Source organism: Rousettus aegyptiacus, unplaced genomic scaffold (genome assembly GCF_014176215.1).
Source record: "Rousettus aegyptiacus isolate mRouAeg1 unplaced genomic scaffold, mRouAeg1.p scaffold_m13_p_3, whole genome shotgun sequence".
In the NCBI taxonomy this organism is placed as follows: Eukaryota; Metazoa; Chordata; class Mammalia; order Chiroptera; family Pteropodidae; genus Rousettus; species Rousettus aegyptiacus.
The window spans coordinates 70,962,763-70,975,831 of record NW_023416306.1 but is presented as its reverse complement, the minus strand read 5'-3'; the positions used below and the strand labels follow the sequence as shown (position 1 = coordinate 70,975,831).

General features: G+C 37.2%; 1 protein-coding gene across 3 annotated transcripts in view; it reads right to left on the bottom strand.

The window, feature by feature from the left end:
• Positions 1-13,069, bottom strand: part of SLC35D2 (solute carrier family 35 member D2) — a 57,616-nt gene that overhangs the window by 16,616 nt on the left and 27,931 nt on the right. For 2 of the 3 annotated variants that reach the window (XM_016125126.2, XM_036217664.1), the window contains exons 5-8: positions 10,454-10,525; positions 9,482-9,550; positions 4,863-4,965; positions 3,508-3,600 (exon numbers count right to left, since the gene is read on the bottom strand). In XM_016125126.2, coding sequence (XP_015980612.2) covers positions 3,508-3,600; positions 4,863-4,965; positions 9,482-9,550; positions 10,454-10,525 — 337 coding nt within the window. The remainder of the gene's footprint in view (positions 1-3,507; positions 3,601-4,862; positions 4,966-9,481; positions 9,551-10,453; positions 10,526-13,069) is intronic. The other variant, XM_016125127.2, reaches the window with a different exon arrangement.

The window sequence follows — 13,069 nt, the reverse complement described above, 5'->3', positions numbered from 1 at the left end:
ATTTTCTTTAATAATGATGAAGCTGTACAGGTGGAGTCTTTAAAAATAACAGCATATTTACTTTAAAACACAGAAAATAATTTATGATGAATAATAAGAAAGTACTTCTCCTTCCAGACATAGAATTGCTGTAAAAATGTTGGTAAAAATATGGTGGAGTATGAATCTTTTTGATTTTGCATTTATGGATTTTTTTAATCAGAAAAAAATTCCTATTATTTATTGCTACTCATCAACAATAATACACATAATGTATTTTGGCCAACTGCCAGTTATAAAAACAGTCACAGAGATGTAAAGTACAGCATAGGGAATGTAGTCAATAATACTGTGATAAATACTGTGATATGGTGTTAGGTGAGTATTAGACTTGGGTGATCACTTCAGAAGTGATATAAATGTTTAATCACTATGTTGTATACCTGAGACTAACACAATATTGCATGTCGACTGTAATTGAAAAACAGAAAATTTCTAATAAATTTTTAAAAATTAAAAAACAAATGTACTTTAGACCTATGATTCAATGATTCAGTGATTCAAAAAGGAAGTTCACCCACTGAGTGTTTTCCAGGGACCTAAATTTTTAACAATCAGTAACTCTGTTCATCAGAGAGAGTCAAGGTGTTGTGAGCAGACCTACTGACTGTGTAAGTCCAAGGTCCAGGAGTAAACAATGCAGTGAGTCACACACTGAGCCCTAACACAGAGTCTGACCCTCTCCAGTCACCAGGAAAAGTGACTCATTGAGATGCTCCTTCCACTGACAGGGAAAGTTAACACTTAGCTCTAATTCACTGGTCAACTTCCAGAACAAGCAAACCAAATTTGGCAAGTAAAATACAATTTTATATTGCAGACTAACACCTATGTACAGAAATTTGCTTCTTTATTGTATCTGATTCACAATCAAGATGGAAGGCAGCCATGGTTATAGTGAAAAAGCTCATCATTTTTTCTACAGGATTTTTTTTTTATTACTGATGACAGTAAGTGTCCCATATCTTCTGGTATCTTTTTAAATATAATAGTTTTAAATTAAAATATAGTCAAATTCTTAACTTTATGACTTTTGTAATTTGTCACTTTATAGAAGGTCATCCTTACAGTTATGTTTTTTTCTAATGATAATTATCCACATAAATCACTTAACTCCAATCTATCTGGAACTTCAGTGCATAGTAATCAAGCTGGAGCTCTAAGGCACCTCTAGGAACGTTTGTTTGAAATCTTAGGATTTTGGTCAAATAGTGAGACTAGACAGAGGCTAAATATTGAGATATTTCAGCATCTCAACTCAGAATTGGAGCATAATCTAGAATGCCAGGATTTAATAAATTAAAGTGTATATTAGGCCTCTTGTATTTTCTAAGATATATGTGATAGGTTATGTTTTTTTTTCATATGTGAGGGACACAATCACATACAAACAAAATAAATGTGACTACAGCAGAGGATGTGTTTCCAGAGCCAGACTGCCTGAAACTGTTACCTACCTACCGTCCTTGGAAGTTATTTAAACCCTGTGCCCTAGATTCCGTCTGTAAAATGGGGATGACAACATTATCCTCTCCTCTGAGGGTTGCTGTGGGAATGCAATGAGATGGCTCATGTATAACACTTTGAATGTCTAATAGGATGAATCCTCAAAAACAGTAGCTTTTAATTACATAAAACAGTTTAATAATTCTTCATGATACTCATTACAGGCAGGTGGCAACTTCTGAAAGCATCAAGCTACAAGTTTATAAGTCAATGATTTGAATCTGGGAACACATACTCCTATTGAAACAATGTTATTAACATGATATATCTAGTCTATTTTACTTCTAAGGTCCCTAAAACTCAGTTTCTGGTCACTGCCATTCGTAACATGTTCCTATGGGGAATATGCTTATAGTTCCAATCAGGTATTCACAGAGTTCCTAGGAATCTCTAAATTTCTATTCCTAGAAATATCTGAAACAGTTATAAAACACCAGAATTTTAGAATAAATTCCAATGCCTTAAAAAAACAAACCTCATTTCTATGATAATGAAATAAGACAAGCCACTAGGACTACTTCATTGAGGGTTCATAATTTCACTTTGTTTATGTAATGTCACTGACACTGAATGATTTAAAATCAACTGCTGGTAGCTGAAAAGTAAATATTGTGTTTCCAGGTATCCTGCCCTGTTCGTTATCACCAAAGAGGAGTGAGGTGCTTGTTCTACCTTCCAACAGTCTAAATCAACAGTGAGGGCCCAGCTCACACAATGAGAGCCCTTTATCAAATTGATATTTCTGAGTGGTTTTCAGTACAAACATATGGCAATGCTGTTTACCCTTCAGGAATTGCTGCTAAGCTTTTCTGCTCTTCCCTCATTCTGGAAGAGAAACTGCACAAGTGATAAAGTAAAGCTTGGAGAAAGAACAGTCAACCCTGACATCCACCCCATGAGTCCCCAGGCGCCCACAGCCTTCTAACATCATTCAATCCCCTAAAAGGGCTACAGATGATACTTACTCTCAATCAATGTGCACCACACAACCAAGCCGATTGATAAATACAGAAATACTGTCGTGGCAGGAAAACGGCTTCTGCAGAGGGCATCTCTGAACCCCATTCCTGGTCTAGCAGTGAGCGGGTTACCACGCAGCCAGTCAAGGGTTGGTTCTGTGAGTGGAGGCCCCACTGGTAGAAGATTTTGCCCAGCACCCTAGCTGCTCACAAGAACTTAAACATCTCGTTAGGGTACAGGCAAAATTCCTAGAAGTGGTGCGGCTGGCAACCCTCTGAAGAAGTAGGTAGCGGCTGGCAGGGCCAGCACACTTCAAGATGGCCACTGTGGGTTCATGTGGTGTACATTCACCCTCCTGAGAGACTGGCCTCATGGGTGTATACATCCTTCATGGGTGTATACAACATTAAGTGAGCAAGGCACACATCAAAAGAACGATACCATCACAACCCGAATGTAGATACTGGAATATTTAGAGGCAAAATGGCATGTCTGAAATCTGCTTCATGCTACTCCAGGAAAAAAAAAAGAAGTGAGAGCAGAAGGGAGTGATGAAATATGAATGGGAAAATCCCAAAAAGTGTTGAAGCTGGGTAGGTACATGACAGTTCATTAAATTATTCTACTTTGCATAAGTCCATAATCAAGGTACTTGAAAGAAATCCATGTTTTAAAATATCAAAATCCTTATCTAAGTTAAGTAGCTTGCTCAGGCTCTCACATCGGCTAAGTGTAGTGAGACTCAAACTCAGATTTCTATTGTTGTTTTCCAAAAAAGTTCCAGTCCAGAGTTCTTGTGACTACTTCCTGCTACTTCTCATGTGTCTAAAGGTAAATATCAATGAGAGAATAATGTCAAAGATATTACTGGGGATATTGAACATCTTGTTTTCATGGAATCCTAGATACCTTTACAGTTTTTATTTCATTGAGTATCGAAGGTTAAATATTAAAATTGGAAAAGACTGCTAAGTAAGAATGTAATGATTGTCATCAGCTCACCTGTTGAAGGTCTCCAGTAGAAATACTAAGGATAAGGGTCGGGATGATCATGAAGCTGGCATTGTAAAAAAGCACTCCATATTTCCCGAGCTCCTGCAAAAACAAAGAAACATGAACTATCGGATTTCCTGGAGCCATTTATACAACTGTGTATTTATGCAGAATTTGAATATGCATTCTGACCCACTCTGTATCAAAATATTTTCAGCAAATTTATGACATAAAATGCTTCATTTCAAGTATACTGTAATCTCAGAATAAACATTTGTTATACACGAAAATGACAGATAAAATGGATGGCAATAAATGGTCTCCGATGTTTCATCCATCTCTAACATTCTAATTTGTGTTTTAAAGCATGCTAATCAAAATGGGAAATCTGGAACAAAATAAAGATCATTAAAAATGTTAATACAAACAGAACTCCTTAAAAACATCTGCTCTTTCTATTAAAAAACAGCAGGGTTAAAACACCAGGTATCGCATCTTCTAATCTTGCATAAATTTACTTTTCATTAAAGTCGATACACCACTTCTCCTCTGCTTTCCATACAGGGTGACATATTGTGATTCTCAAAAGGCAATAAACCTGTTTTTGTAAAACTGCCACCATTAAAAAACAAACGGCTGTGGGGGGGAGGGGGGAGGGAACAGTGCTGTTAAAAAACAGCTCACAGAAATAAGCTTGTCCATCAGAGAGAACCCCTCACTCAACACAAAGAACTGGGAACAAAGAAACGTATGCCTGGCTCATCCTTGGGAGCTTTTCAGAACGGCTGGGGTAGGAGTGTGGGTTGGGGAGTCACCACACAGAGGCAGAACTCAGAAGAAAAGCTCATCTGCCCACCATCCCGTCATAACAGTGAAAGGCAGTTACTGTTGGACAGGACCTTATAAATTATCCATCCCAATGATCTATTCTACAGATAAGGAAACCGAGGTTTGGAGAAGTTATGGCTCAAAGTCACAATGACCAGTAAGCAGCAAAACTTTTATATGGAACCCACGTCTCTAGATTCTCAAGCTGGAGTTACTCTCAGAATACCCTGATGATAATGATTTTAAGAAAATTTTTTAATTTTAATTTGCCTTTCAAAATTATCCCTTTTACATATTCTGTCTTTGCATCAAAATAGTGGCATCTTTTTCCTTCCTATCTAATTTTCACCCTAAACTTTGTGAGACAAGGAGTAATAAACTATATAGACAAGGTCATTGAAAAGAAATTAGTGATTTATAATTCATATTATGTATATTAAATTACATGCCAAGTTTACAAATTCATTTTATTTTTTTCTGTAATTTCAGGGGCCAGATGATAAGACCTAGAAGCCATAGGAGTGATGATCTGGTACCTTTGGGTCCATTTTCTGTTTGGTATAAACTCCATTTGCTGCTGTGAAAATATCATTCAGGAATACAAAAATATAGCCTTCCAAGTTAAAAGCGAGGTCAGAACTGGGAGAGAGAACAGAAAAGTAAGATGATTATTCAGACACTCACAACTTGGCCTCAAAGTCTTTTTCCATCTTTCGCTAATCAAATCCATCTGTGAGGCTAGTAACTGCCTTCCTCTGGCATGTTTTCCCCTCTGTGTTGGTGAGTGGTTAACTCCTCTGCTTTGTCTCCATAAAAACAAAACCAAGCCATCAGGTGGCTTCCACTTAATCAGGAGGCTGAAAACCAGAGGGGCTTTAACCTTCTTTCTTTAACTGTACAGCCCTTTCTTTTGCTAACTGATAAATCAGCATGAGAATTGGTGAGCCCTGCTTTTCTAATGGGTGTGATTTGTCCAACACAGAGTGGCTTTGCTTATTGTAGTAAGCAGGGCAATCCCCAGAGTACAGCCCTGTGGGGACAGCTGGGCAGTGACTGGGGCGAGACCAGTCAATTGAGGAACTGAAACCTCCATCTGGTGCCTAGTCACATCCTCCACCAGCTCCCCCAGTACCCTGGCCAGCAAAGAGGCAAAGCAAGCACCCATCCCTTCTCTGTAACTACTCTATGGTTTCCTTCTTCCTATTCTTTTAAAACATCTTCTCTTTGATTTCCATTTAAATAAATAATACTAGTATACTAGTATAAAAATGTTGGAGGGGATATGGCATAGGGAAGAGGAATGAAAATTAAATATTAAAACCCAGCTATATGCAGAGCCTGCTATGTGCTGCCTATCATGGGTACCCTGATCGACATAGAGCCAGACAACCAGACAACAAAGAACCTACAGGAAGATTCCTGCTGAGATTACCAATACTACCTCCCCATGCCTTTGACAGACATGGGGGAAGGCGCAGTTTTAAACTGAATTCCTTGAACACTTGGGGTCCCTCTCATTCTGAGAGAAGACCATGCTCTGTCTATGGAGCATTATCCTATCTCTAATAAACTTTCCTTTTGGTCTCTCTCATTCTCTGTATCCAAGAGGAGAAACATGCTCTGTCTGTAGAACGTTATTCTATCTCTAATAAATTTTCCTTTAGACTAACTCTGGCGCGCACTTGAATTCTTGCCTGTGAGCAGTCAAGGAACCTCATGGACTCTCTCAGTGCAGGACCTGAGTCCCCACTTGGGGGGATTCGTGCTCTCCTGTATCTGGAGGAGAGAGAGAACAGCTGAGCCATGATGTGATTTATCCACCTGTATTTGACCTTGCAGACAGCACCAGACTCCTGTCATAATTCATATATATACATCGTCAAGGAGGTTTCCTCTACCCTCTTAGGTTCAGTGACTGGGGGGCCCGCAAATTTAACTGACAATAGACAGATTAACAAGAAAAAGGTATAGAAATTGTCGTAAGAATGTCACAGAGAAGCGAAACTCAAAGAAGCTATTAGACTCTGGGGCTTATATACCATTTTAACAAAGAAAAGGGTTTGGGTTTTGAGGAAAAAATTAAAGGAAAGAGACTAGGCAATGTATGGGGGAAACTCGTGGAAGGCAACAGTTATTTCAGTCAAGTCTGTTTGTGCAGACTCATCTTGGTGCTGCCTCACCACCTCTGGTGATAAGGCCTGCTTTCCTATGCCTGGCACAGGAGAGGGGGACACATTCACAAAGGGAATGGTGTCTGTCTTTAGGCAGAAAAGGGGAGGACAGAAAATTCTTACATCTGTTGATTCTTAATTGCCTTCAGCTCAAAAATAATGCTTATGCCAAAGCGGTGTATTTTGGAGCGGCATATTCTGATCCCCTTCCATATAAAAATAAGATCATTTCTAACCAAAGAGAAGGAAGTAGAGAAAAAACAAAAACTGCATCAAAATCTGAATACAAATTAAACCAGATTTTACTTGAGGCTTCCACTGGCATTATTATCTACAGATATATTTGTAAGAATGTAAATTAATTTTAGATCATCATAAATCAGAATTATCTGGCTTAATCACAAAAAATAGAATCTCTCAAAATAAGGGTTTTCCAAACCTCTTGCCTACATTCGGCTCAGTGTTTAAAAGCTGGCCGTTCCCTAAAATGATGGGTTAAATGAGCAGAAGGGCCAGGCTTCTAGAGGAACCAAAAGGAGGTGTTTCTCACTTTCTCAGAAAGGCTGAGAGAAATTCCCAGAGTTCTCATGTCTCCCACTGAGGTAGGGGTTGGGATGAGGGGTGGGAGGTAGAGGAGTTACCAACATCATTTATTGAAGTCAGTAGTGAAAACACAAAAGTTTGAGAAGAATTTACTTGTTTATAAATGAGCAGATTCATGGTTAACTCTTGTGGCTGTCATTTAGAGCTGTTCACAGATATTCTATTTCAACTTTTTCTGGGTATGTGACTTGCTTTGGCAAGTAAAATGTAAGAGGGATTAACACTTCGTCACTTCTGGGCAATAGATTGCAGAGTCAGTGCACAATTCCACACATGCCCCCTGCCAGCCTGGATAAGTAAGGAGGCCCCCTTTGAGGCAAGGGTCCCAAGGACCTGCATCCCACAGTAACTATATTGAGCAGATCACTCCCACAGCATTAATAGTAGTTGGTTTGCATGTATGTTAAACCACCGAGATGTGGGCACTGTTTGTTACAGCAGCATAAACTGGCTCATCCAGCTGAGCCCATTTTGAAATTACTTGCATTTGTATAAGTTAAATTCAGTGAGAGGAGAGAAGGATGGGGTCACAGAAGGCCTACAGCTAAGAAATGTACTTGTCACCCACCAGGATGTTATCCATTCTATGGGTGCTGAGGAAAGAGAAAGTAGAGAATTATTATTCCAAGCTGGCTCTTGGGTAAAAGTTAGATGCTTTGGGAAAAACCAGTTACCCTGACAGATCATCGGAGTATCATACACGTTAAACAAGAGCTGAATTTCTACGAACTGGTTCTGGAAATGTGCCTCCATACACAGAGCATCTGAAGTACCATTCCTCACCCAACACCTAACAGATATTTTTATAAATCATTTTTGTAAAAGTCTTCACTGGCTCTAAGTCAGTGGTTTTCAAATTGAACTCTAAGAAATCTAGAGGAGAGAGGCTGCCCGGGGGGAACCCCAGAGCGCTGTGGGAGAAGGGCACTTTTCAACAGAGCATCTCCTGTTTTGGGCTACTTTACTCATACAATTTTGTTTCAGCAAAAGTCTTCATGACTAAGAGGCTTGAAGTGCTGCTGCTTAATGTCTGTACTGGCACCACACCAGGGGCATGAAACACAGCACAGAAACCAAAGAGGCCCGCTAGGACTGAGGAAGAGGAAGGTACAGATAAAATTGTAAATAATAAATCTTGGTCTAGCCAGGAGGCTAAACACGTTTATAATAATAAAATTGTTATTATTGTCTGTCTTCATTTGGCATGCTATAGTTTTAAGTCTATTTCTTTTGGTTATTATCTGTCCACCAACTAGAATGGAAGTTCCATGAAAGCAAGGATTCCTGTCTGTTTGGTCAACTGCTGGATTCCCCAGCACCCAGAACAATGTCTGGCATACAAAAGACACTCAATACGTTTTTGTTGAACTTGGCCGCGCACTAGTATAAACCCTAGTTTATGATTATCTCATTTACTTCTCACAAGGACCCTATTAGGCAGATACTATTCTAATCTCTACTTTACAGTTAAAGTAACTGGGGAACAGAGAGGTTGAATAGCTCGTCCCTGATTACACAGCTAATGAGTGAGGAAGCTAGAATAAGATCCCAGAAATCCTGGCTCTGTAGCCCACACCTTTATTTAATTTACAATTAATGATCCAGAACTTGTTTCAAAATGAGTTAAGGAAACTAGTTTAATTAGAATTCCTCCAAATTCTTCATTCTTCCTTTCATTCAAGTAGGTTTTCATTTTCTATTTTCATCTTACTTTATAGATGAGGAAACTGAGGCACAGAAAGGCTGAGAAACAGTTGAAGGGGCAAGGCTACATTTTAAACCCAGGGAATATAACTGCACACAGGCTCTAACCACAATGTTATGAAAGATAGGAGTCTGAGTGCCTGCTTTCAAATGCAAACGTGGAGTCCTCATTCCTGGTTTTGCATATTAGTGAGTAAGATAGTAGAGTCATGCACTGGTATTGGTTCATGTCCCAAACATACAAATAAATATTTAATAAGACTATTCCACCCTTGGAAATACTGATTTTCAAGACACCACAGGATAAACAAATCAGCATTCAAGGACTTTATAACTCTTTTATTCTTCTTGATCAAATGTCTAAGAACTTTTCAAGTAAAATTTTTACATTGAAGACATTCAGTAATAGAAGTAAATGGTTCACTCCTTTTTATAAAGAAACGCTGTATTATTATCTTATAATGCTCTCTTTATATATTCTGAGAAATGTTCTGGTCAACTTCGAATCCAGTTTGACTTTCACAGGAACACATGGGGATCCCACTAACATCAACAGATTTGTCTCTTGGCTGCTCATTTCAACTGCAGCCAGATGGAAAATGAAAAATGAGTATGGGGCTGGGTCTATTATCAAAGACACAAAGAAGTTATTGAGCAGAAACTGTCCAAAGTCTTACCCAGCTGCTATGAAAGCCCCGAGAATGATGGCAAAGACACTGACAATGATGTTCAAGGAATACTGTTTCCTGTAATAAATAAATAGATGGGTAGAAGATAGATGAATAGAGAGAAAGACAAGGCAAGGAGGAGGAGAGAAAAGTATGTGAATTATATTTTTTAAATGAACTAAAAATAGACATTATTAAGTTTCATAGTTAAAATTTAATCGATAATGCTTTACCTAGACAAAGTGCTAAAAGCATGTGTTAAGTGAATTAGTAAATCAGACCAAATTTACTGCATTTCTTAAGCAGTTGTCTTAATTTAATTATAAACGTATTTCTCTGTTTTCACTAGAGAGACACAGACAAACTGCAGAAAGCTCCTACTAGTAGTGTAGTTGGTATGAACTTAGACCACACATTCAAAGATTAAGATAAAATTCAATACTAGGACTTAAAACATTGGGCTATCACCCAAATTTCATTGCAAAATAATCCTCAGAGCAAATTCAGGAATTACCTTTTTGGATATCAGCCTGAGTATCCTTATGAGAAATTTTTAAATCATTATAAAAATAACTTTATTCTGATGTTACATCGTAATCACCTCATCAGAATGGATTTCCCTGATTTCTGCACTCCTGTCCTATATTTATACGTTGGCAATTAATCCTCTGTATTCCAAAATCAGTGTCTATTCCATCTGGCTCAGGAAACAGATTTACATGTTTCAGAGTTGTTATAAATTTCTACCACAAACATGCATTATTTGAATAATGCAAATTAACTATTTAAAAAATCACTCATTAAGTTCATTAAAACAGGACACTCTTTTAAATTAATAAACTATTTGTCCTTAAGTTATTGCTACTAGCAAGTCAAATCAACTATTTGGGGAAAAAACAGATGTTGAGAATTTGCTATGTAAATATAATGCAGGGGAAGGGAAAGAGGGCACCAGAGGAACAGAGGAAAAACAAAAATCACCCGAGTATGACGGTTTCCAGGAGTAAAGTAAGTGGAATGGTAAATTTCCTGAGCACGGTGAACATTGGCAAGCTGTCAGGAAAAGATTGAAGCAGAATAACATCAGACATCAAAAAAATGTTAACACGTTTTACGGTTTTAATTAAGGCACTAATTTTCCAAATGAAATATAAGAAATTAACTTTAATTCACATGTATACTATTAACGAATGACATTAAAGAGTAAAAAAAATGATTAAAAATTTCATTCCATTTTCACTTATTAGCTATCTAAAATATCATACTATCCAACCACTACAAAGATTTTACTAAAACTAATATACAACGTGAACCAAAACACCCTTTGGCAAATCAAATTGGGACTATGTATCAAGAATCATTAAATGGTCCTAACCTTGGACCTAATTATTTCTTGCTGGGAAACTTATCCTAAAAAAAACTCAGCCAAAAAAGAGAAAAAAACACATGCTAAAATGTGTTCATTGCAGTAATGTCTTTGGGAGAAACATCAGAAACAACCAAATGTCAGGCAAGGCAATGATTAAATAAGCTATGATAAATCCAGTTGGGGAAACATTATGTATGTATGTATGTATGTATGCATGCATGCATGCATTTATGTATGTATGTACATACGTATGTAATATAATATAAAACTCTACCACTATTGGAAAGTAAATATTAACTAAAATGAGGAGGATACAAAATAATGTAGAGTCTGCAACTATAACAAGGTACATTCTGTATACGCAAAAAAGACAAAATAAATATTTAAAGTAGTGTATCAGTGATCAGAATTACCAATGACTTTTCCCTAAAAATTTTATGTAATGAGGTTACATTCAGTGCCTTTAAAAACATATTTAAGAACCTTTAACCCACTCTTAAAATCAGAGATTCTAGGACACAGCTCAGTGCACAGCCAACAGACTACCAGAGCTAGAAGAACCCGCCTCCATCTACTTCCAGATGTGACCCTGAGAAGACAGTGACCTTGGGAAGGAAAGTCAGAACCACAACCAAGAGGGAGAGTAGCCAGCTCCTCCCAACCAGACCTGCAGAGGGGTTTCACACTAACAGTGACACTGCAACCAGAGGCCAAGTGCAAAAAGAATGTTCAGGAACTTTATAGTCACACTTTAAGATACCTTATGAGACTGATTTGAACTGCCCTTCTCGAAGGAAGAAAAAAAAAATGTTATTATTTTCAATAGACTTCAAAAAGTAATTTTAGATAATGCCTTTTAAAAGCAGATAATGTATACTTAATGATCAAAAGCTACATGTTTTCCCCATAAGATCAGGAATAAGACCAGGAGGCTCTCTCTCACTACTATGTCTATTTACTATTGTACTTGAGGTTCTAGAAAGAGCAATTAGGTTAAAGAAAAGTAATTTATCTTTATTTGCAAGTGATAGATACAGAAAATCTTAAGGAACCCATTAAAAACTGTCATAACTGAGTTAAGCAAGTATGAAGAAAACAAAATGAATATACAGAAGTCAGTTGTATATACTAGCGATGAGCGATTCCAGAAGGAAATTAAAACTATTCCATTTCTGATAGCATAAAAAAGAACAAAATTCTTAGGAATAAATTTAACAAAAGAAGTATAACACTTATACAATAAAAACTACAAAATATTATTAAAAGGTTAAAGATGATTAAATGGAAAGACCCTCCATGTTTCTGGATCAGAAGGCTTAATGCTGTTAAAATGGAAATACTCCCCAAATGGATCTATAGATTCAACACAATCTCTATCAAAGTCTCAGCTGGCTTTCCTTCCCCCAGAAATTCACCAGCTGATGCTAAAATTAATATGGAAATGCAAGAAAACCAGAAAGCCAAAACAAAGTTTAAAAAGAAGAACAAAGTTGGTGTACCCAATTTCAAAACTCACTAGAAAGCTATGATAACCAGTACTGGTTTAAGGATAGCCATATAACCAATGGAATAAGCTTAATAATCAAGAAATAAATCCTTACAATTATGGTCAATTATTCTCAACAAGGTGCCAAGACAATAATACAACAGGGAAAGAACTGCCTTTTCAATAAATGATGCTGAGACAACTAAAGATCTACATGCAAAAGAATGAATCTGGATCCCTACTTCACACCACGCACAAAAAATTATCTCAAAATCTTTCAAAGACCTAAATGTAGGAGCTAAAACTAGAAAACTCTTAGAAGAAAACAGAGGAATGAGTCTTCATGACCCTGGGTTTTACAAAACATTCTTGGTACAATATCAGAAACATAAGCAACAAAAAACAGATATATTAGACTTCATCGCAATGTAAAACTTTTATAAAAGTAAACAAATGTGACATATACATATAATAGAATGTTATTCAGCCTTAAAAAGGAATAAAATTATGACGCATGCTACAACATGAAGCTTGGAAATGTGCAAATTGAAATAAACTAGGCATAAAAGGACAAATATTGTAAGATATTCTACTTGTACGAAATATCTGGAATAAACATAGAGAGTAACAGAGGTTCCCAAGGGCTGGAGAATGGGGAGTTACTGTTTAATAGGAACAGAGTTTCTGTTTGGGGTGATGAAAAAGTTCTAGAACAGACAGTGGTGATGGTTGCTCAACATCA